This window comes from Camarhynchus parvulus, chromosome 5 (assembly GCF_901933205.1).
Source record: "Camarhynchus parvulus chromosome 5, STF_HiC, whole genome shotgun sequence".
Classification (NCBI taxonomy): domain Eukaryota; kingdom Metazoa; phylum Chordata; class Aves; order Passeriformes; family Thraupidae; genus Camarhynchus; species Camarhynchus parvulus.
This window is the reverse complement of record NC_044575.1, coordinates 16,325,408-16,350,157: the sequence shown is the minus strand read 5'-3', so window position 1 is coordinate 16,350,157 and position 24,750 is coordinate 16,325,408. Positions and strand designations below refer to the sequence as shown.

Here is a 24,750-nt window from a genome sequence, read left to right as displayed (position 1 = left end):
CAGAAGGACAAACAGAGGAGGCCCAGGGGTGGAGCTGGCACTCCTGTTCAATCACCAAAGCACTTGTGCGCCATCAACACTGGCTGGGACTCACATCTGAACACAGTACCAGGAGCCTGCTGGGAACAATAATGAGCTCTGTCCCAAGCAGAGCCAGTGCAAAAGCCCAGGAATTTACCAAGAACCAAGCTGAGCAAAGGCAGTGGGAATGGTGGGGTGAGCAGACAAAGATCCACAAGTACCGTATAGTTCATTGAGGGTATAGTAATGGGAGAGTTGGAGAAGCTGTGCAGAGCAGGATAGCTAGGAGGGAGCCTTACCAGGCTGTGAGGAGCTGAGCCATGTTGAGGACACAGTTGAGGAGGGAGAAGAAGCAGGTGATGGCAGCGTGCTGGTTTTGGCCGTGGTGGGTGCAGAGGACTCTGTGACAGGAGACTCCTTTGCAGCACTGGTTGTTGGGGAAGAAGGCCTGGGCCTCAGGGTTGTAGGTGTGGGCCTGGGGCTGGTGCTGGGAGCTGCTGTGGAGGAGGCTGTGGAAGTGGTGGCAGTGGAGGGCAGCCGGGTGCTGAGCGGGCTGCTGGGAGCAGGTGGAGAGCTGGGATGTGGAGAGGCTGTTTCCAGAGGGGCTTCTGTGCTGCTTGGTGGGTTGCTCCCTGTGGAGAAAGAGGTCCTGGAGGTGCTGCTGATGGAGGTGGTGGCTGTGGTCTTCTCTGTGGTCACAGGTGGCCCAATGTGAGGCACAGTTGACTGTTTGTGGGTGAAGGCTGCTGGAAGTAAAGCAGAGAGGTTTTGAGGATGAGGGCAGCAAAAGTTGAAATGGAGGCGGCCAGAGGCCTCATATTTAGGATATGAACAAAAACAGCAGGGCTGTGCTGCACTGAGTATTCCCTGGGAAAAAGGGAGCACTGAGACTGTGTGTCCTGTCTACAAGCTGTCTGGTTTCTGTTTTAAAAAGGGAGGAAATGGATAGAGTGCCTTCCAACAGGCAGCATCCCACTACCAATTCCTGGGAGAGGACCCTGTGTGAATATGCATGTGTCCCTTCAGGGAACAGGGAGAGCTTAAACACAGTCCCTTGTGAGACTGGCAGTTCAGACTCCATGGGAGAGACCAGTGTCCCAGAGCCCTTCCTAAGTAAGGCCGTTCCAGTGTTCCAATGCAGAAACACAGGGGATCAAGAGCAAAAGCTAAAGCAACTCTGCAAGCAGCCTGTGTGGCTGTACAGAAAGAATGAAAAATGGAATTCAGGCAGGAGCCTCACCAGGATGTACAGAGCTGAGCCATGTTGAGGACACAGTTGAGGAGGGAGAAGAAGCAGGTGATGGCAGCGTGCTGGTTTTGGCCGTGGTGGGTGCAGAGGACTCTGTGGCAGGAGACTCCTTTGCAGCACTGGTTGTTGGGGAAGAAGGCCTGGGCCTCAGGGTTGTAGGTGTGGGCCTGGGGCTGGTGCTGGGAGCTGCTGTGGAGGAGGCTGTGGAAGTGGTGGCAGTGGAGGGCAGCCAGGTGCTGAGTGGGCTGCTGGGGGCAGGTGGAGAGCTGGGATGTGGAGAGGCTGTTTCCAGAGGGGCTTCTGTGCTGCTTGGCGGGCTGGCTCCTGTGGAGACAGAGGTCTTGGAGGTGCTGCTGATGGAGGTGGTGGCTGTGATCTTCTCTGTGGTCACAGGCTGCCCAGTGTGTGGCACAGTTGACTGTTTGTGGGTGAAGGCTGCCAGGAGGGAAGCACACGTCAGTTGTGCATGAGGGCATAATGAGAAGAGGAGGAAAAAGGGAGGAAAAAGGGAGGAAAATGACATGCTGCTTTCCAACTGGCATTGTGCCTCTTCCTCTTTCTGGATGTGGACCCTGTGTGGATGTGCACATCTCCCAAGCAACAGGAGCACATTAAAGTTTGCCCACTTCAGAACTGACATGGTGGCCAATGTGGGAGTGACTAGAGCCCCAGGGCAGTAGTCACTCCCACACTGGCCACCATGTCAGCGGTGGTCAAATGGCAACCACATCACACTGCTGATTCAAAAAGAATTTGGAATGGAGAGCAAATTTAAAGAAAATATGGAATTGGTCTGCACTCGTGGAAATGAAAAAGAGAAAAGGGAAGCAGGCAGAAGCAGCAGGACAGGTAAGAGAGAGCCTTACCAGGCTGTGAGGAGCTGAGCCATGTTGAGGACACAGTTGAGGAGGGAGAAGAAGCAGGTGATGGCAGCGTGCTGGTTTTGGCCGTGGTGGGTGCAGAGGACTCTGTGACAGGAGACTCCTTTGCAGCACTGGTTGTTGGGGAAGAAGGCCTGGGCCTCAGGGTTGTAGGTGTGGGCCTGGTGCTGGGAGCTGCTGTGGAGGAGGCTGTGGAAGTGGTGGCAGTGGAGGGCAGCCGGGTGCTGAGTGGGCTGCTGGGGGCAGGTGGAGAGCTGGGATGTGGAGAGGCTGTTTCCAGAGGGACTTCAGTGGAGACAGAGGTCTTGGAGGTGCCGCTGATGGAGGTGGTGGCCATGGTCTTGTGTGTGGTCACAGGTGGCTCGATGTGAGGCACAGTTGACTGTTCATGGGTGAAGGCTGCCAAGAGGGAAGCAGAGGTCATTCGTATGTTGCTGGCTTATGGGAAGTTGGGTGATATTGACTCTTCTGGTTTGAAGGTTTTGTGCTTAGTTATGGGCCAGGATGGGAGGCCTGGTTCCCAGTAAATCTGGTTGGTTTTGGGTTTGAGGTTTTTTTCAGTTAATAAAGGTGTCCATTATCCTAAATATGTTCCATCCTGTCCTGCTTCTCTTTCATAAATACTTGCTGTTGACTATTTTGAAGGTTGACCTCTAGCAAGTTATCTCACTCCTTCTTCCTGGAACAGCTGAGTGGGGAAGAGGTATCACTTGTTTACTGGTAGTTTAAAACTGGCTTTCTCAGACTTCTCTGGGAGGGATCCATGGGAGGGCCATGGCTAGTGAAGGGATATGGATGCATTGGCCAGGGATGACTCTTATCTCTTTGATGACCAGAGCACTCACCTGGTACTACTTTAGTAGTTGGTGTCTTAGCTCTGGTTGGCTCCCTTGCTACAAAGAAAGGGATGAGAGAAAAGAATGATTGAGTCTTGGGAAGGATTCTAGGTAAAGCATGTTGTGGCATCTCCCCAAAGGAGTATCAACACTAAGACAAATCTGGCATGTGAGTCTAAGTGAAAGAACTTTAGCCTGGAGTTGAGTGTACACTTTCTTGCCCACCCTCCACTGGTGACTCTTGCACTCAGGGTCAGCACTGGTCCACAAGGTCATATTTGTTGAATGGCACTTTTCATGGATGCGCCAGGGCCTAGGCATCCTCTGGCTGGAGATGATGCCTTGGGTTATGCCTCTCACTCAAAACTGTCCTGAGCTGTAAATTGGACATGTGTTTCTAGTTTCCCTGCCTTTTGTTCACCCCTGCCCCACTGTGCATTCTCAGGGCAGCACTGTAAGAAGAGAGAGGTGTTTTAGCTTCTATCTGATTGGTAGCTGTATGGCAGGAACTCATGGATGCCTGAGCCCTCAACAGAGGCCTGTGCCCCAGAGCCAAAGCCCTGAAGTTGCAGGGAGAAGGATACAGTCAGGGTCATGTGTGGGTCAGGCCCAGGACCTGCTGGTGTCCTGTGGCAATAGCAGGGGGAATTGAGAATAAGTACCAAAACTGAAGCCTTTGTGGGACATGCTGCTTAGAAGAGAAGGGTGGGAGCTGGAAGAAGCAGGCAGAGCAGCAAGAAGGGCAGGGAGGAGCCTTACCAGGATATGATGTTCCCAGCTGGGTTGAGGAGAGGGAAGAAGCAGATGAGGCTGAAGTAACAGGCAAAGAGCTGGAGCTTGGAAATGTCCTTGTCAGCGGAACTTCTGGGCTGGTGGCAGGGCTGGTCTCTCTTGGGACAGAAGTGCTGCTGGTGGATGTGGCAGGGGGGGTCTGTGTCTGTGTCATGAGGCGCTGCACAGGCTGTGTCAAGGTTGTTCTTAAGTGGGTGACAACTGCAGAGAGAAGAGCACAAGTTGATTGAGGTCTGAAGGGTGCCTCTAACAATTTGACATCCCCTGCCTTTTTCTGAAGTTCCTGAGGAAAGAAGAGCCTTGTTGGATGCACATCTTTCCTCTCCCAAGTATTCCAAACTGGGCAAGACCATCATCTGGAAAAGCTGAGGTAAGTGAAGCAGAGTCTTAGGCCAAGGGCATCTCTCTAGTCCCTTTTACTCACCTTCTGGGTAGTGCAGAGTGGTTGCTTCGGTTCCCTCACTCTCTGTGGTGAAAGAATGAATATTAGTAATGGCTGGGAGCTGGTAAGGTTCCTAGAGGGAGCTGTAATTGCTTGCACAAGAAGACCAATATATATGCACCCCAACAGTACTTTGTGGGAGAAACCTGGATTTGGGAAAGAGTGTACAGCTGCCCTCCCACTACAGTAAACTTCCCACATACTATCCCAGCCTGTCAGTTGCTGATGTAGTAATTCATGTTGTCAAACAGCCTCAGAGGACATCGTCCTTGTTTGTATATTGAGTGACAGACATTCAAAAAGGTTGATATTTTTGGGGGGAGTATTTCTTACTATGAAATATATATAGGGGTAGGGGGAATATATGTTCTATGGTCTGTGAGTTTTCAAGAACTCGCTTTGAGGCATAGAGAGATTTTATCTAAATTTGGAGGAACTGTTGGAAGAGAAATTTTAGCTTTAACATCATATTTGGAGGTCAGATGCTTGCTCCATTGGCAAGATAAATTTCCATTTTAATCACATTTCTTGTCCCTGTCCTTTCCTTTCTGTTAGCAATGTTAAGACCAGTAGTAAGGATGCTTGGCTTTTTTTATAAGGAGTATATTGACATATACCTTGTGAGTGATGGCTTCACCTGACAGATGTAAGGAAGTGCTATTTACCTGCTGTTGTTAGTTTAGGCTGGCTGAAAGTTGTGCTCTGAGTTGTGGTTTGAGTAGGTATTGAGGAGGTTGCCATTTCCCTTTTGGTGGTGGTCTTGAAGGGTGGTGAGGTGACCCCTGCTTGTTCTGTCTCAGTTGAAGTAGCAGTTGATGAGGCAGAAGGTGATGAGGGAACAGACTTTGGTGTAGTGGCCATGGTTCTTTTCACTGAGGTAGTTATGGAAGGGGTAGTGATGGTTGTAGTCATGTTTGGTGTGGTAAAAATTGATGTTGTATGTTCTTTTGGAGTAAAGGTAAAAATATAATGTGAGTAACCAATTCATAGAAAAATTAAAACCAGATAAATTATAAAGAAGATATTAATATTTTAGAGATAATTCTTTATTTTTCAAATATTTTCAGTATGATGGTTGTATTCATGTTCTCATAAGCTTACCAAATATTTCTGAGTTTATATTTATTTTCAATTGTCTCATGTCTGTCTCTGTTCTAATTTTCTATATTTTTCTGTATTAGATTTGTTTAATATATAAGTAGTTATCTTTGTTGTCACTTTGGCTAAAGTCCATATGGGCTTTGTCCATTGGCTTTTATTATGTTCCAAATCAGCCACACTTGCAGCTTTATGCAATTTGTATTGAAAAGCTAAATAACATCATACTATAGACTCTCCTTGCCTCGGGGCACAAATAATCTGTCACAATGTCAGCTTTCATGTGTTTTGACTCCTTTGGGACCTATTTTTACCTCTGCTTTCCCTGACAGCCATGGTCCAAGATGGTTTATTGGCTGAAGTGCATGTTGGTATGAGGGTAAATGAGGCTCCACAAGCCACAGAATCAGAAAGTAATTTATGCTGGCAGAGTCATCCTCCAGAGAACAGGACTTTAGAAGCCTGGACAAAGATGCTACACTGATACCTGTGTGACTCTGCTTTGGGGCTTGCTTACATTATTTAGAGTCAATAGACTGGGTGCTCCTTGAACTCCATAAATGAACCAACCAGTGGGAAAAAGGCTGAAGCTGAGCTAATAAATCCAACTGGAGCTGGGCTTGCTCACTGCTTATAGAACTTCTAATTATCTTTCTCAGATGACTCAGTTTTTGGTTGCATTTTTAACCTAATGCCTATATCCTATATCTTTTTATGCACTTTCAATCTACACTTCTGAACATTTCTGGTTTACAAACTCCTTTCTGGAAGCCTGCTTTGCCTGCTTCATGATTTGGAGTCTAACGCTTGGATGTTGTCTGAATTTGAAATGCATTCCTAAGAATGGTATCTCAACGATGCACAGAGGTTTAGAACAAGCTTGTAATAATTTATTTTAGACAATAACACTAAAAACCTACCAGTAGTTGACTTTATTGTGACAAGAGGTTGTGAGGGTGAAGTTCTTGGAACTGTAATTTTTGTAGTTATTGTTGGATTTGTAGTCTCAGGTGATGCAGTTGTTGCAGAAGAAGTCCTAGGTACTGTTGGAAGTGTGCTCATGGTAGAGCTTCCTGTTACTTTAGGCTGCACTGTTGTTACTAAGAGAAAAAAAAATCAAAATTAAAAGATGAGAAATAGTCCTCAATAATCTATTGATAACATATGTATATTAATGGAATTTTTCTAAAGTAAAACAAGTGTTTTTATAGCTATTAGCAGTAGCTACTATTAAAACCCAGTACCTTTTAAATTAAACCTTGAAGAGCTGTTATCCATTGCTTCCTTTGCTATTATGTGCAGTGAATACATTAAACAGGTATTCTTGGAAATGCTTTATACCTTTTTCTTGACTTTAAAGTGAATCTGGCATAAACCATTGTTCCTATCAGCAGAGATGGAACAATATTCCAATCCTATATCAAATAGTATCCATAATTTTATTATTCACACAAGCCACAGTATAAAGTTTTCAAATACCATCTATCTTCAGGGAAATTAATGGAGTTTCTAACAAATTTAAGATCAAGATCTGTAGATTCCTTTCCTGTATCAGGCTATAGGGATTTGGTATGGTCAGTCACACATTTCCATAAAGACTTTCTTCAATTGTTGAAGTGTTATATGGCCAGTCCCTGGTAAGATTTGGCATAAGTTTATGTGAGATCCTTTTCATCATAGAATGACTTGGGTTGGCTTAGACCATTAAAGATAATCTAATCCACTCCCTCTGCAATGAGCAGAGATGTCTTCAACTAGATCAAGCTGCTCAAATGCCTCTCCAGCCTTAACTGAATGCTTCCAGGTAAGGGGATTCAACAGCCTCTCTGGGCAACATCTTCCAGTGTTTTACCAGCCTCATCATAAACAATTTCTTCCTTATATCTAGTCTGAATTTTCTCTCTTCTGATTTAAAACCATTACCCTTTGTCCCATCAGAACAGGCCCTACTTAAAAAGTGTGTCCATCTTTCTTATAAGCCCCATTCTAGTATTGAAAAGCCACAAAGAGATCTCCGTGGACCCTTCTCCTCCCCATGCTGAACAACCCCAGATCTCAGTCTTTTCTCACAGGAGAGGTGTTCCAGCCCTCTGGTCATTTTTATGGCCCTCCTCTGTCTTTCTTGAATTAAAGACTGGACAGAGCATTCCAGGTGGGCTCTCATCAGAGCAGAGGGGCACAGTGCCCTCTCTTGCCCTGCTGGCTATGAAGCCTTTGATGCTGCCCAGGATATTATGGTACAAGGACATTTTTTAACATTTCACCTTATGCATGTGAAACTGATAATGCTGCTATATCACACAATAAGAACATTATTGATTTCATAAACACTTATCAGGACATAGTGTGTAAGTTACACAATTGGTCAACTGTGTAAACTAACCTGGTGAGTGTGAAGATGGTACGGGTGTGGTGGTAACATTTACTTGTCCTGTTACATAAAGGCAAAACAGGTTATATTTGTGAATAAAAGCATATTAAAATATCCCAGATAAGGTACATCTCATTGGATTGGATTCCAAGAACTGTGCTAATTACTGAGCTATTCCTGAAAGTATTTAATCTTACATATTTCAGTAGTCAAAGTCACATCAAAGAACTTAATTACAAAGAAATCAATACATCTCATTATTATAATGAACACTAGTAAGTTTTTCCTATCTTTGTTATGACTTTTATGGCTAAGGGCACCTCAGTTTTCAGGGGTAGTGGAACATGGTTTTGTATGTAAGGGAGATCACTAGCTGAGATCCTGGTTACTCAAGACAGAATTTTGTTTGAGAATTTTGTTCTTAAGGTTTTTTTTACATCTGTATGAAAATCCAAACTGTCCAGCTAGAGTCTATCCAAAACCTGATTTATTAAGATAGGTTTTCATGGAAATAAGACATATGGTAATAAACCTCAAGTTAATTTAAAAAAAATCTAGAAAGATATTTATTGAGTCCAGTAGCTAAATCTGCTCTTCTGCTACACATTTCCCTTTTTTTCCTGTGAAATGTGTTGAATACCTCTGAGACTCACAGCTCTGCTGGGCCTGTGACTCACACAGATTAGAACACCAATACTGTATTTTACAAGCAGTATAGTAATGGGTTTATTTTGAAAGGAAGTTATGTTTAGATCAACACTCCTTTATGGAGAGATACTAGAAAAATATCTTCTCTGAGTCTGTGCAAAAGTTGTAGTTTTCAAGTTACTGTGGACAAAGAAATGCTGCTTACCACATGGCATGCACCTTTCTTCTTCATGGTCAAAGTATTCATCATGAGAGCAGTTGTAACAGCCTGAAGAAAGGGGAAGAGAAGTTTGTTTTACATTTCTCAGAGAAAGGCATTTAATTTACACTATTTATAACTGAATATATTATTTATCTGTTATTAAAAACAGTATCACATTCAACATCATCTATTCAGGTAAGTATTTCCAATGTTATCCTCAGATGGAGGTTTTGTCTATGTAGGAATTTGTTTAGTTTCTCCAGCTACATCCATTTGTTTAATAAAAATACTAATTTCTCTCTCCACATTTTCTTTCCTAAGTACAGTGCATTCTTTTGATTTGGTGTAAGTGAGAATTTCTCTTCCAGACAGTCTGAGCTTGATATAAAGCTAAATTTAGTACATCTACTGAGTTGATTATGTATTTAAAACACTACTAGTAAGGGAAACATCAGCAAAACTTCTTCAAAAATAACATCAATTAGATTATCATTATTTACTCTGTGGCATGACTGATTAAAAAAAAAAACAACAGCACTGAAACAATTATGTTACTGTTTCCTGGTTTACAGTAGTAGAGATTATTACCTTCAATATTGACATATTTGTAGTTTTGATTTGGACAGTTACAAGGCCTGTAGTGCCAGGTGCATTTGTCATCATTGTAGCCACGGGAAAAAGCATCATCAATTCCTTTTCTTTTATGAGAATTGTAATACTCACAATAGACAGCTAAAGAAAGGACAAGCAAGAGAGAAGATTTTTGTTTTTCAAATTACTGGCATGATACCTCCAAAGTACTAGAAGGAAGACAAAATCAATTAACAGTTGGAATAAAAAAGCCTTCACTGCAGTGATTAGCTTCTGATGTAAATATGTATTTTAACTCACAGAAGTCAGATTCTTTTTTGCAAGTACAGTATGATATTTCCACAACTTTTCATACACAATATATTGAAATGTGGAAAGAAATCATCAAAGATGACAACTCTAACATTGATTTATAGCATGTTCATCCTCTTTTTTCCTTTGTATTTGCTGTTTTGGAACACCTTGATGTCATTTTCCTGTTTTACAGTGTTCCAGCCAACACAGCTGTCTACATTCCCTTGACATCCACACAGAAATTGATTTCACCATAGCTCAAATGAAACATTTTTTTTACAATTTCATGCTTTCTCTGCTGGCAAACTCACACTGCACTATACACTGATAGCAGAAGAAACAATCTGCTTTCTGTGAGCACATTATTTTCTCTCTCATTATTCCATGGCAAAAAGAATTAAAATATTTTGGTAAAGTAGAGATTTCAAAACCCAGGTGACTGAGGTTAACGCTTTGCCCACGGACAAAATGCAAACTCGGAGGTAGTTATTACTAAGTTTCCCATGTTGCCAAATGAATATACTGACAATAAAAATCTCTTAAACCTGTTTAAGGAGAGCTTAAGGAAACTCACGACAGAACTCAGGGGTCCTCCAGTCAATGCAGATGCCCTTTTCCAAGCATGCCATGGCATAGACTGCGATGGCGTCACACATGCATTGGCAGTCCCCTCCAATGTCACACCCACAGGAGTCTCGGACGCAGGCCTCGTAGTAGGGCATCCGATTCACCTGCATGGCAAAAGGAAGGGATTCATTTTCCAAGATTATTTTGTGCCTATTACACTCTGTGTATATGCATAGCCACGGCAGCATTAGCCACATTTCTCACTGGTTTTCACCACCTGAAAATGCATTGATCAATATCAGGCATCACGAACAGACTGACTAATTCCTGATTCTTAAGTCTTCTTTTTTTTTTTTTTTTGCTCTTGTAGTTTTAGCTAATCAGTTAATAGCATACTTAGCATTTGTGTTCACAAAAGGGCTGGTGAAGTGCAAATTTAAAAAAAAGAAAATTAACATAAATGTGAGCCATAAACATTTTAATATGTATTTTATTGAAATATTTTGCCAAACAGAAAATTCCCTGTTGAAGCGTGAGCATTTGGAAGAATACAGATTATGCCTATAAATAAAAAAAGAGCAAAAAAATTCTTACCTTATTGTGACAGGCAGAAAAAACCTGGCTGTTGATGACGGAACATGTCTTTTCTGCCCATGCTTTACGATAAGGGTTCTTGCTACAAGGGTCCACTACAAAGTACACATCCCCACAGAGAGGATTCTCTTTCCAAGAGTTGACGAATTCCAGCTCATTTGATGCCACGTACTTGCTTCGAGTTTCAAAGTCATCCTTCATGTTGCCATTATAGTTACCACACAAACCACAGATGGTTTCCTAGATTCAATTAAAGTACCAATACCAATTCAGCAAGTTACAGTTCTCACCTTTCCTTTTGGTCACTGACGGTTTCCTGTGCTTCAGGAGTGAATGTCATCTACAAATACTCTCTCATAACATACTTGTGCATGGGTTTCTCCTCTAAACTGTAAACTGTCACCATTTAGAGATCAAATTCAAATGTGCAATTGCATAAATTACAAACACTTAGCCCAGAAATTCCCTGAATGCAGTACAGAAATCCCTTAAAAGTTAGCCTCTTGTGAAGATCTCTGCTGTTTTGGAGATAATGATAAAAATTAATTGCTGGTAGCATTTCTGGAAAATCTTTGCCATCACAGAGATTCAAGGCAACCATAATCAAATGTTCAATTTGAATGGAGGGACACTTTAAGGAAATTATTCTACAATACCTGTGTTTCTCTGGAGATCTTGATGAAGAAGTTCATGTGCTTATTCCAAATAAGAGTCATGTTGTATTTTCCTGGGATAATGATATCAAACATCAGGTGAAGAGCATTCTTTTTCACTTTGTATCTTATACCAGGATTTTCCCCAGAGATAGCAAAGGTTTCATCTCTCAGTATGATTGTCAGATTCTGGAAGAAAATTTATTTGGAAGTTACAACTTATCAAGTTTCAGTATTTTCCTTGCTGAAGTTCAGCTGCTGTGATACTGCAGCAGGAAAACAGTATTTTTTTGATTGAGCAATTCACTGCAGAGTAAACTTCAAAATTTCCTGGCTTCTACATAGACAAGATTCTTGGAGAATGAAACACAACATGAGAATTAAAAAAACCCAAACAAACAGCTATGGCATTTCCTACTAAAACCAAGGCTCTAGCTTTAGCACATAGATCTTGTAAGTGAAATTTTCTCTTAAGATACAGCTAAAGCTTCCAAAAAATGAAGAAAACCTGGTCTTAAAATCTACTCAGCTGGATAATGGCAGAAAGAAAAGCTTACCCCAAGGTAAATGCTGATGGATCTGGAGCACGTAACTCCTGATTTCCCACAGATGACATTCTCAGTGACAATTTTGAAAGAGGAAATGGGTCTGTTAACACTGCAGCCATCCTAAAAAAAAACCCAAAACAAACCATAAGAATCACAAAGGCTCAGTAGACTGTGCCTGAAGTCTTCCAACTTAAAAAATATAAGAAAATACAGGATGCTTAAAATGTCACGAGTAATTCTGTTTTGGGAGGCAATGACCTCTGCTTTGCTGGTCAAACTGATGTAACTTCCCTAAAAGACATAGTTATCTGGTACAGAATACGATGACTATTTAAACATATTTTTTAAAAATCTAAAATTGGTTATAATTGTATGAAAATTATGTTTTTTTAGAAGTAAAATATTTTCATTCTAAGCATTGAAATAAACATAATATATAGAAACTCAGTAAGTGGTTATAAAGATTCAAAATGCTGTACTGTTTATTGATGCATCCTAGCATATTTTTATTAGTCTTTTAAATCCAGCTGTTTCTTGATGGTGAGATGCTGCTGCAATAACCAGAAGGAAGCAGGTTACCATAGCTAATATGTATTCACAGTTGCCATCAAACACAAAACGCTGTCCATCAAAGGTGGTGATGTGGCCTTCTCCATACAGATTACAGGTGGAGGAACACCTTGTTTTCTGAACACATTTCCATTTGCCTTTTGTGCAAGTGCTGGGAGTGAGAACAGAAACCACACTCAGATTTCAAAGAAATGCCATCTTCACCTGCTTATTTTTAAATATATTTTTTATCAATAACATGTTCAATTAATTGACTTATGTATACTGAGACCAAGTTATGGTTAATATAGGAACCAGAATTAAAATTTATGGACTGCCTAGAAAATGAATTAATAATAAAGAAGAAACCTTTTTGTATGTTTGTACTTTTCGTATTTTTGTACTTTTTTCATTAAAGAAATAGTATATAAAACCCATTTATTTTTGCTCTTAATGAAATCAGAAATCACTGCTCTGTGTAATTTGGGGAGTGTTTTGGGTTTTTTTAATAATAGATTAGTAACTGGAAAGGGAATAAAGTACTTTGAGAATGCTGCTAAAGAGATGGGAATCTTTTTGGGGGTGGTTGCTTTCATCTACAGAAAAGAAAGATAGATTTTGCCCCCATCTTTACTTAAGTGGGTTGTTAATAATACTTGACTTTATATCATTTACAGTCACAGGCCTTACTGCTGTCTTTATTCCTGAACATATATAAGGCAGAAATTATCCCTGAGGCTGGTACAATGACTCTTACCCATACACATATTATCAAATGTTAAGCTTCTCTCTCTTGTTAATCCCTGTACTCTGTCATGGTATTTCTTCCTTTCAGCTCTTGCCATTTCCTACTCTCCAGTCAGTTAAACACTTATTTTTATGTGACTGTACATTTCAGTGAAACAGAAGATTTGCAATGAAAAACCCTGTGATTCTTACCAGATCTCACATTCTGTCTGTATTTGTTCACCTCTTCCATAAGCAAGGCCACCATATTCACATGGACACTCCTCAGCTGGCACACACCTGCCATCAAGATTTTCATAGAGGCCATCAGCACAGACACAGCCTGATTCACACTTTGTGGGTATCTGGGAAAGGCCAACAGATTGCAAAACAAAAAGAAAAGATTATGAGATGCATTTTATCTTGGATGTGAATGGTGTCAAGAGCAAACCTGTGCCAAGCTCCATTTGGGCTTGATTTTAGTTTTGTGATGTTCCTTGTATTAATATGCTGTCAGTTGAACTAGTTTCATTGAAGCTGTAACTTATACTTGTGATCTGAGATACTAAACATGCCTGAAGACTCTGAAAAATTTATCTTCCATCACTACCAGTCTTTCAAAAACAGTACAACAGAATATTCTTCATATCAAGGAAGCTTATTACAATTTTTCCAATTAGTCTGTTTCCTTAATATAAGAAAACCCAATCAGGACAGCCCAGATCTTCACCTAGCCCTGGTTTCCTGCATTCTGTGATCAACAGCAGCAAAGAGTTGAGAAAAAATAGAACAGGAAGCATAAACCCCATATTTCCATTCACATGGAGCCACAGCTTATGGAGTACTGGAGCCAGAGATTATAGCCATGTAAGTTAAGCATCCTTAATGGATTTTTATTCTAATATAATTTAATTCATTATTTCATGCAATTAATTTCTTTAATCACCTCTTAATTATATGTACAATTTTTCTGTCCACAGCCTGATATTTAACTGCATCATGTAAAATAAAATAATTCCTTTAATTTCACTAGAAGCAATGTAGTCTAGTTCTAAGTAACAACTAGAACATTCTACCTCTCTCAAAAGGATAAATATCCCAGAGCTGTGAAACTCACACATTCAATTCCAGTAGCCAGCATTTGACAGGTAGGGGCACATGCAGCTCCATACTTGTCTTCTAAATTGTCAGAACATGATATGTATTTCTTAGGAGCTTTGCAGCTTTCTAGGAAAAAGGAAGAAAAATTAACACTGAGGAGAAATTAACATAGAAGAGAACAGTGAAGTAGTAATTTTACAAAATAAAGGACAGAAAATGTTTCTAAGTAAACAATATCAAACTCATACCTGCAGGATTTTGAGGTTTGCCCGTGCAACTTAGCCTCCCATTAACACAGTAGCTAGGAAGAAAAAGAAAAATCAATGAAAATCTCTTCTAAGAAAGAAATTTTGATTTTTTGCAAAATTGTTTTATTAAAAATGCTTCACTCATGTTACTACCTCCTTCCCATCCTTTGAAGTGGAATATGAGTCCTGAACTTGTCTCTTCACTTTCTGTATTCTAAAGTAACATCATTTTGGAAAGTGAATGCCTGTTATCACTAGTAGGCAACTGTCACTATGAGGATGGCCTATCAAGTTATTCCAAAAGTTGGTCTGGAATATAGCTAAGTGCTGTTGACAAAATCTCCTAGTAGGAAAAATCAGATCTCAGCTGTTATTTTTTATTTTTCTCTGTAACATTTCCAAGCTGAAGGTAAGTAAAATGTTTTCTGCTCAGTTAGAATATCTGTAGTTTAGAAAAGGGCAAAAAAGTTGTCTTGAAAAATAAATTTATGCTATTAAAAATAAAGGAGACTGTATTGGTTCGGGCTGGAATGGAGTTAATTTTCTTTTTAGCAGCTCAGTGGTGCTGTGTTTTGGATTTGTGACCAAAAAGTTGTTGATAACACAATGTTATTTTAGCTGGTGCTGAACAGTGTCCCAGCATTCTTTCTCCTCAGGCTGCCCTGACAGGGAGGAGGCTGAGAAGCAAAGTGTTTTCATTCTGAGCAGAAACTGGGAGGGGACACACCCAGGAGAGCTGACCCCACTGACCCAAGAAAGATTCCATACTATACCACATCAAGCTCAGCAATAAAAGCTCAGGTAAAGAAGGAAGAAGGAGGGATGTTCTGAGTTACAGCACTCATCTTCCCAGCAAACCATTACGCATGGCAAATTCATGTTTTCCTGGAAACATCTGAATGGCTGCCTGCTGACAGGAAGTTCTGAACCAATTCCTTACTTAGCTTTGATTGTTCATGCTGCTTTGCTTTTAAATAAGCTTTTTGCTTATTATTCATAAAGAAATTTAGTAAACTGTCTGTATCTCTACCCATAAGGTTTCTTGCTGTTGTCCTGATTCTCCTCCACATCCTGCTTGAGTGAGTAAGTAGCTGTGTGGTGCTTGTTTGCTTCTTGCAGTTGACCCTTGACAGAGACATGAAGACCCCTCACCTCCATTTTCAGTTTGCTCTCCTTTAAACTTGACACACTTACCAAGTGATCCCACCAGTCATTGTTGACTGGTCAGGCAGGATGTACTTTCTGTCCTCTAAGTAGCAGGGACAATGAGATTTACGAACACACTCATTCTTGTGGTTCAGGTACATTCCTTTAGGACACTGGCAGCCTTCAATAGGAATATCCGTTGGATGGCATTCCAGGGCTCGGTTGGAGAGTGACAAGCATGTCCTGTCACATGCCTGAGTGTTGTAGCTGAATGTTTGATTGCCAGTGCAAGTAATGGCTATAAAACAAGACAAGAGAGTTATGTTAAACTTCATTTACTGATCGTCTTCCTTGTAAAAGATAATGTTCTTTTGCTTATTATGTGCTGCTTATTTTGTGCCAGTAGTTTCATTGCTTAATGCTTCCAGCTGCTTCTCTTCCTGTGGATGTGGAGCTCTAGCAATACTTGTTGCAGACCAAGACTTAACAGCAGACTATGCAGCTGTTCAGAAGTTTCATGAAGGTAAAATACCTTACAGCTTTTTTGTGAATCTTGGAATTTAATAATGCAAAGGGAAGCTTAGTAGAAATATCAATGTATTTTTGAGTAACAGTGAAACCCATGCCTGTGTCTGAGTTGCAAAATAATAAAATAAAATCTGTAGTCAGTTTTCCCTAGTTCTTTCTCATTTTACAGGATAGCTTTATTTTTCTGGCTATTCTATACCTTAATTATCAAGTCCTGGAAGCATCCACATGCTCACCGTAAAGCATATGAATAATCTTTATCATACAGTCTTGAAATAACAACCCTGTTGAGACAGACACTAGAAGGGTATCCAACAGTTGGATATTTGTTACCCAGTTGCAGCTCTTCTTTCTGATTACTATTTCCTCCTTACTCATCTGATGGCAGACCACTAAGAGTTGCTTCAGGCACTCACTGCAATTGTCCATACTGCTCCTCCAGTTCTCAAGGATTAAACCCATGGAGCTGCATGCTCGTGCATATGATCCCAGAGCAGAACAAATATACGGAAAGGTCTCTTCATAATTACAGGCTTGGTAGACACATCTCTGAAACCCAACACACAGAGAGTACTTTGTTACTAGGGACCAGACATTTGGAAGTGCTAAACCCTGAAGGTATTTGAAAGACATGTGGATGTGACATTTAGGAACGTGGTGTAGTGGTGGACTTGGCATTGTTGTATTTATGGTTGGACTCAATGATCTCAAAAATCTTTCCTAACCATTATGATTCTATGCTGAACTACAGAACTAAGTCACACAAGATACATATTACTGCATAACTAAAACTCATGGAAAATATCTGAGTAACTGCATTGCTGATGTAAATAAAATATACTTAGTACCATAAAAAATGCCTTTGTTCATTTGCTGCTTCTCATTTTTAATATTCAAAATGTTTTGTGTAGATTGACAAGTATACTAAACTCAATTATGCACATGGTAAAATCGACACTTTGCACAATTAAAGTTGTTGTCATGGACAACTGCAGCATGAGCAAAAATATTTTCTGATTCACAGGGATGGGACTGGTGCCTGTGACCAAACAGACTTTCAGTGTGGTGGAGACATAATTTTCAAAACCACACCTGTTCCTAAGCTTCTCTGCATTGCTGATTCAATGCGTGGGACACTGCATATGAGTCCAATCTAGTTTATATTTGGACTCCCTCTGTACAACATCCATCATAATAACTTCATACCTTGTAGAAAGGAATAGGGTTCACCACAGCATGGCATTTCTCAAACACTGTACCCTTCTTGGTCAGAACGGAGCAATGAGTCTCAGCAGATATTTCTAATGAAAGTAAACAGTAAACATTAAAAAGGGAAAGTTAGGGGAAAAAATGGAAAAGGAAATTTTCAAAAATTTGGTGTTTTAGGTGAACTTTCGGCAATGATGCACTGAACAATAGGACAATTCCTAGCTTGTTAGCTTTCAGACTCTATTCTTGTACAAGCAGCTCAGTAGAGCTTTTTTTTTCTTTTTCACAATTTCTTTTTTTAAGACCAATAGCAATAGAGAGTTGGGAAGACAAAACCTGGATTTCAGTCTCAGTACTGCTGAGCAAACCTAAGACACTTGTGGACATTGCAGTTTCACTAGACAGATCAAACCACTCTCATTCATCATCTCAATCCCAGATCTGAATTTGTGAGGTTCAATCCTCTCAGTCTCCGTTTCTGTGCAGCTCTCTCATTTCCCTGGTATGGGCTTATGGAAGTGTCAGACAAAGCCAGCTGGAGAGATCAGTTACCACAGAATCATGTACTTACTGTTCAGTTGGCTCAAAGCGCAAGGGTCAGTCTCTCTCTCTAAGGCAGGATGGCAATTTCCTGCCCTCCAGGAATCTACAAACAGGGAGGCTGTCCCTTCAGTGATATCCATGCTAGTCATAAAGTCATCTGTAGTGTCTCCATTGTAATTGCCACACAAACCTGACAACATCAGAAATGCAAGGGACGGTGGAAATTAAAGAATGTGTGCACAGTGGCCTATCATTCTATAACAGTGAGACAATTGATTCAAAAGCTCTACATAGAGTGTCAACGACTACTCAGGTCAAGTAGCCAGAGAATGCTGATTATGTACACATTCAGTCAGTGAGCCTCTGCCGCCTCAAGTTAAGAGTGTCAGCTTCTAATCAATGACAAAATCATAGAGAAGTTTTTGTCTTTTATTCAGAAAAAAGTGGTTTTAAATAATGTAAAAAAGAAAGGCCATGAAAAACTTTTGAAGTTGCATGTTTTCTTATGTATATTAAATGCATAATGACAAAGAATATGCATTTAGGCTTTTGTAAAAGCCAAAGCCTCTCTGTAAATTCCCCATAATCAGAATGCAAAATGCGCTTGTGTGGCTAATGTTGCTGTGCAATAAACATCTCCATCTGGTGATTATCAGCTCAGAAACTTTTAGATTCTTAGGCTCATTGTGTTTACAGTGGTCGTGCACTACATTCAAAGAACTTTGTGCTCCAAGATGCAGAGACCACACAGACCTATTTGTTGCTCCTTCACTGTGCAGTATAGCACATATTGAAAAAGGCACACATAAAATACAGAACAGCACTGTGTTATGTATGAAAAATGCAACACCTTTAGTTTCTTTGATTAATTTTAAAGTTATTAGTGAAAAATCAATTCAGTTTCCAATGTATTTTTTTTTCTTTGAATATGGAGAAGAAAATTGATTTCCTAAAAGATGAATACTAAGTTATCAAAATTATACTTCCTAAATTTCCTCTTTTGCAAGGGGACTTGTTTACTTACCTAGTGTTCTGCCTTTGAATTGTGATCCAACTTTCACATAGGCCTGGAACACAGGTGATGTTTGAACTGCAAGTTCCAGCCCAAAGTTTGTATGCATCTGAACGTACATGGAGGACTGTCTGAAAACAGTGATGTCTCCTAAAGGAACAAGCACGTTTAAAAATAGAGATGTTGGTGATACTGCAAGGTAACGATTTTAACACATATATAAATGTTCTAGCACTCTGTCTACAACTCTTCTCCCACACACAACTCTCCACAGGGGAACAGATGCAGCAGGAGGGACTTTAACCTTCCTCTAAAACCCCTGGTATTAGCAATTGAAAGATTGTGAAAGATGCTGGGTTGTGTAAAAACAGACAATTTAATTTGGATATAACTTATATGCCCCGTTTTTTTTTTTACCTGATCTGTAAGGCAGCCTCTTGAGTTCATCATCATCAGTAAGGAGATCATTCTGAGAAATCACAATTTTGTCCTGTAAGAAGAGGACATGGAACCAGAAGTAACTATCTTTACAGATGGTATTTATATGTTAAGTTAAGCAACTGTACTGTCAATGATCTATGTAAAAGAAAAAAAATAATTCAAGCATTTTCTCACACCATAACATGCTGCTTTTAGCTTTCACTCTGAAAATACCTTCCTGAGTTGATGTAGCAACTGAGATCTTTACTGTGTATACATGAGCAGAAATATATCTTCAGTATTTATCCTCCATAATTTTTAAGTTCAAGCTACCAGCAATGACTTTGAGCACTTATTTTGCTAATCTAGTGATAAAATCCTGAATGGAACCTGTGGAGGGAATACCTACCTTTGTAGATTGGTAAATTATAGCACTAAGTGAGGTCTCAGAATGAGAATACCCAGTCTTTTCATAAACAGCCATTAGGGTTCCATTGTGTGGCAGGCTGGAACTCTGGAGGGAAAGGGAAAAGAGAAGTAAAAAGAGAAGCCATGTCAGTATAACAATGATTTGTAGAATAAATGTGTATCTTATGAAGTCCTCAGTTTGTGTTGCAAAAGGAAACCAAATACTGACTAAAATATATCCATCCAATATTCTGTTGAAATTACCTTCATAAGAACGTAAGTGCAAACCCCATGGAATCGATATGGCCTTGAATCAAACGTGGTAACAAAGGAGCCTCCTTCCAGTGAACACCTTCCAGGGCAGGGCAAGTCTTTGCAATTCCACTGACCCATCACACATTTACTGCAGAAAACAAGAAATTCTGTGCAATATTCTTTTCTTCAGGCTCTAAAAACTCAGCTACTTCCTAGCAATTAAATATGTCATTTTTATAAGTTTTCTCCTTATGTTTTCTATCCTTTGATTTTCTTTGTCTACACATATCAGTCAAAGTTGCTCATCTCAATTCAAAGTTGCTGAACTCTTGTATGGATTGTCAGTAAACTTTCCCAAACTGTGAAAGGTGCTCCCTTTGAAAGGTTAGGCAAAATTTTCCAATGGTCTGGTAAAGGTACTTTTTATTGTCTCATGGAAGTACCTGCTGCTACTCACCAGGTCCTACAAGCTGCGTTCATTGTCTCACCAGGAGCATATGTTTTCCCATTCAGCGTACATGGACACTGGCTAATGTGAACACATGTCCGATTCTTCGAGATATCATCAAGAACAGTTCCTGACAAAGAAGATACAGAAAACCTTTTTCCCCATCCTCACTTAGCACTACAGTTATTATGGCTTGAGTGCTTTCGGAAATTGGCCTGAAAATGCTATTCTTGCACAGCCAGTGTCCATACTCTGAGATGTAACACGCAGGATATTTCCTCCTAATTAAAATGAAACTGAATATTCACAAGTGACAACAGCTTTTGACTACTTTGTCATATGAAAGCACAGTCAATTGTCCTATTTTGAAGTGCAAATGATAGTAATAATCACGATTTCTGTAATGAGTTAATCTTGAATTATTTTAAAGGGAATTTACAAAATTCCCATAACACTGCAGAAATCCTCTGAGGCATGCTACCTCTTCCTGGTGTCTGATCAATGTATATTTAAGTAAAGAACTTTACGCAGATGGCATATCTTTATCCCATCACAAACCATGGTCTTGTGAGGAAAATGTATTCATAGCTCTGTTCTTGTGAAGAGTGACCATCCATCTTGAAGGACCACAATTACTCAAGACTCCAGTTACATTATGTTACCTGAGAAACAGCAGTTCTAGCAGCACAATGCCCTGAAATGCACAGCTAGTTCATTATTAAGCAGTCCATTCCACTTGACTGGATATGTGCAAAAAACATTTGTGTGATCCATTAAGAATATGATGAAATGATACCTTCTGGACAAAAGCAGCCATAGGTACAGTGACTGGAACAGCTGTACTCTGGGTTGGAACAGGTTTTAATACACGGAGAACCACATTCCTCATAGATTTGGTTTGCAGAACATTTTCCCACAGCTGCAACAAACAGTGGGAGTGTTAAGATTTTTAAAGTGTAAACATAGAATATTTCACCTGCTACCTAGCAAGGAAAAGACCTGATTTCTGACACTAACATTCTTTTATCCTGCCTCAATATTCATTTCTTCATTTGAGTATTCTTTGTTCATACATCATCATATATTCACTCTGGCTTTCTTTAATTTTTCTTGCCCAAAAAATTGGAAGCATTTTTTCAGAAGCTTGGAGAATGGCAAACAGGCCATACTGCAGCCTAATGAAGTACCAAAAATCAGATTTTCTGTAGTACTTCAAGGTTTTGCTTCCAAACAGTCATTGTAAATAAGAAGGTTGAACATCTGAAAAAGGACTATTGAAAATCATCTTTGAATAAAAGGAGCTGTGGAAATTATTAGCAAAAAGGTTCAAAGATTCAGGGGCTATTTAAAAGTGCTCTCTCTTCACTGGCTAATTTTCCAAGTACAGCAATAAGAAAACTGTTCTTAGAACATGCAGCCTCCTGTAGGAAGTTTGAGAAGTTAAACAGTTTTCATTTGGTAGATGTTTATCTGCTTTATTGCCACTGATCTAGACATAGGAGCTATGTTTTGAGCTTCCTTCTTCTTTCAGGTTTCCCTGCTCTCCTTACAGCTTTTCCAAAGAACACTGTTCTCTGCAGAAAATAATTTGTTTGATTAAAGACAGTAGAGACTTTTTAAAATATTCCAGTTATTATCATTATCCCTCTATTTAAGACACAGAATAAGCACAGTCTCTCATGAATAAACCATTTGAGCTTACAGCAGAAGTTTTCAGTTCTCCAGTTGAACACCATTTGGTGGGACATGGCACATTGCCTGGAATACTCTGACAGTGTAGAGCAAGTGCAGTTGTTTTGTCCTGGCTCACTGCAGTCCTGCATATCAAGCTGGCAACGAATGACAAACCTATCCTTGGGCACACTGCAGGTTGGTGACACCAAATTAAGTAGCTGAGTGCAGATCACAGCCTGAATAAAAAGAGAAACAATATTGTTCCTGGTGGTATTTCCTCCACATGAAAACCACAGTGGAATAACACTGCTAGTTATTCCTAGTAATATGCTAGATTTTCTTGTTACTTTGTTTGCTTTTCCCTCTAGAGTTTTATAATGGATATTTGACTTAAAATGCATGAGAAATTCACAGATAGAAAGGAATATAAATTCATTGCACAATAGAAAAAACTTGATATATTGAAATAATTCCACTTCTCATTATGTTGAAAATTAAGTCACTTTCTGTGCCATCAGCCCCCCTAAAAATGGCTGAGAACATTACACACAGGAAATATGTTGTCTCACGGCAAACATTAGACAACATGTTCCGTGAAAAACTTCCCAGATGAGAAGATCACAAAATTCATTCCTCTTGGAGCACACACTTGGTGCATTTCTGTTGCCTGCATGTTTGTGTTGCCTATCATGTGCCTACTGCAGTGTAAGGTCTCAGAGGTTCTCAGGCACACTGATTTTCTTTTCACTTAGAACTGTGATAGCTGTTGATGGTGGCTGTCCCTGTTATCAGTGCTGTTATCTGGCAATATGTCGTAGGCATTGTGAATATCTTCAAATCGGCACAGCTCATAGTATCAGGTCTCCAGGTGTTAAATAAAAAGTTCTTAAAGCTTTACTGGTTTCCATGAATTTCCTGTGATAACCTGCCTGGAATCCCAGAAAGTTCTGAGCTAAATGAGTGATTTAAATCTAGCCTCAAAATCGCCTGTGGCCTTTTATTCAAATGTGGTTTTAATGCAAAGAACTCCTTTTCTTTCTCATATCATGCTATACAGATGTTGACTGTACCCATTTTCATGGAAATAATTTTTATGAAACCACTGCCCCTCTGTTGTTGATTTCTATCTATCTTGCCCCCTGCTAAGAATCATGCTGCAGAGAAGTCAAGAAGATCTTTCTTACATATTTTTTGTGAGGAACAGCAGAAATTGGTATCTCCTCAGACAGGCAGATCTCTGATGGATCATCCATTTTTTGTAATGCAGCAAATTTATATGTATCCAGCAATTTACCTGGAAATTAAAGGGTTATAATTTGTCAGGAAAAAGACTGCATTGATTTGTTTACTTGTTACTGTGATGTAGCAAAACTCAGAATTTACTGTTTGACTGTTAAATGTCCTACTTGTTAATTTTCCCAATAACAACTGCCTCTTGTGGAAGTCAGGAGAGTGTGATCCTTACCACCTGTTTGTAAAAGATAAGGGTCCTTATCACTTGTGTGAGGAACCCATTATATTATGCTTATAGCAGATAACAGAGTGTAGGTAGCATAATCATATGAGGTATGTTGGTGCCCCATGGGACTGCTTTACTCAATTCTGATACACAGCAATTTTATCACAGTATTCAATTTTCACCTTGACTCACTTTAACTTGTTCTTCTCCTTTCTGAAATGTCCTTGTCTCTTACCTTCACGGACAAATTCATTCAATTCATAACCATCGTAGTTCCCACACATTCCACATGTTTTCCCCATGTATTTTTTTTCAGCCAAAACCTAAAATAAAATAGAACAAAATATTTTAAAGGATCACCCTAAGTAAAATTATCTATACAGCAATAACTCTCTCAAACAAATTCAGTGCAAGCACTCAATTAAAAGTGATTCTTCTCATTCATTTCAGTGACTTTTTGGAGGAAGAATTCTGTAAGCAGAGAAGTCTTTCCCCAATAGGCAAATAGTGGTTTTTTTAAAATTAGTATTTAATAAAAAAAACAAGATTTGAAGACATAGGGAATTGAAGGGGGATAACATTCTAAGGATCCAGGAAAAAAAGAAAATAATGCTGAAGCCTGCTAATATCTTTGTCGCCAGAGCCCAATATTCAGGTTTCTGCTCTTAAGAAACTTAAGGTTACAGGAAGAAAATCTATTTTCAGAAGAAGGTTATTCAGTTCTCTGTTGTTCTGGAGACTAAAATGGTAGCATTTGGTATATATACTGGCTACAAACAATGAATTATTATGAAAATCTTAGATCAGAGAAATAAAAACATATTCTTTGTATAGTCAGATTAACCCAACACTAGCATTTTCTCTTCTATATATGATAATAATGCTGATAAATCTCCTAGACAATTTACTACATTTCCTTGTTTTAGTAAACTTAATCAATTTAGAATTCATTGTCTTTTGTGGCAATAATATCAAGGTCACACTGAGAAAATGTATTGGGGATTTTGAAGGGAAAACCTGAGAAGATTCGGAAAAGGGAAAGAGAAAAGAAACTGGTAGAAGCACTTGATATTTGAAATCAAAAGATGTCCCAGGGAAGCCCAATAAAAAAGTCAAAACTATGGCACATACAGTATTAAGTTCTACACAACTTTAAACATCTCTTAAGAAAAAGATTCAGGCTGCTGGAACACCCTGAAGAAAGATTAAAATGTGTGCAAGTATCCACAAATCTCAG

General features: G+C 39.6%; 1 protein-coding gene across 1 annotated transcript in view; it reads right to left on the bottom strand.

Annotated features, from left to right (window-relative positions):
* Nucleotides 1–24,750, bottom strand: part of MUC6 (mucin 6, oligomeric mucus/gel-forming) — a 43,121-nt gene that overhangs the window by 8,565 nt on the left and 9,806 nt on the right. Inside the window, exons 5-35 of the mRNA XM_030949094.1 lie at nt 23,749–23,836; nt 23,239–23,348; nt 22,083–22,290; nt 21,177–21,299; nt 20,390–20,510; nt 19,942–20,080; nt 19,679–19,783; nt 19,267–19,339; nt 18,862–18,999; nt 17,866–18,027; nt 17,292–17,386; nt 16,502–16,634; nt 15,606–15,855; nt 14,412–14,464; nt 14,180–14,289; nt 13,276–13,427; nt 12,367–12,508; nt 11,797–11,907; nt 11,243–11,428; nt 10,587–10,826; nt 10,000–10,156; nt 9,129–9,272; nt 8,544–8,606; nt 7,703–7,750; nt 6,240–6,419; nt 4,204–4,245; nt 3,747–3,980; nt 2,997–3,044; nt 1,417–1,705; nt 1,262–1,347; nt 321–764 (exon numbers count right to left, since the gene is read on the bottom strand). Of these exons, the coding sequence (XP_030804954.1) occupies nt 321–764; nt 1,262–1,347; nt 1,417–1,705; nt 2,997–3,044; nt 3,747–3,980; nt 4,204–4,245; nt 6,240–6,419; nt 7,703–7,750; nt 8,544–8,606; nt 9,129–9,272; nt 10,000–10,156; nt 10,587–10,826; nt 11,243–11,428; nt 11,797–11,907; nt 12,367–12,508; nt 13,276–13,427; nt 14,180–14,289; nt 14,412–14,464; nt 15,606–15,855; nt 16,502–16,634; nt 17,292–17,386; nt 17,866–18,027; nt 18,862–18,999; nt 19,267–19,339; nt 19,679–19,783; nt 19,942–20,080; nt 20,390–20,510; nt 21,177–21,299; nt 22,083–22,290; nt 23,239–23,348; nt 23,749–23,836 (4,474 nt within the window). The remainder of the gene's footprint in view (nt 1–320; nt 765–1,261; nt 1,348–1,416; nt 1,706–2,996; nt 3,045–3,746; nt 3,981–4,203; nt 4,246–6,239; nt 6,420–7,702; nt 7,751–8,543; nt 8,607–9,128; nt 9,273–9,999; nt 10,157–10,586; nt 10,827–11,242; nt 11,429–11,796; nt 11,908–12,366; nt 12,509–13,275; nt 13,428–14,179; nt 14,290–14,411; nt 14,465–15,605; nt 15,856–16,501; nt 16,635–17,291; nt 17,387–17,865; nt 18,028–18,861; nt 19,000–19,266; nt 19,340–19,678; nt 19,784–19,941; nt 20,081–20,389; nt 20,511–21,176; nt 21,300–22,082; nt 22,291–23,238; nt 23,349–23,748; nt 23,837–24,750) is intronic.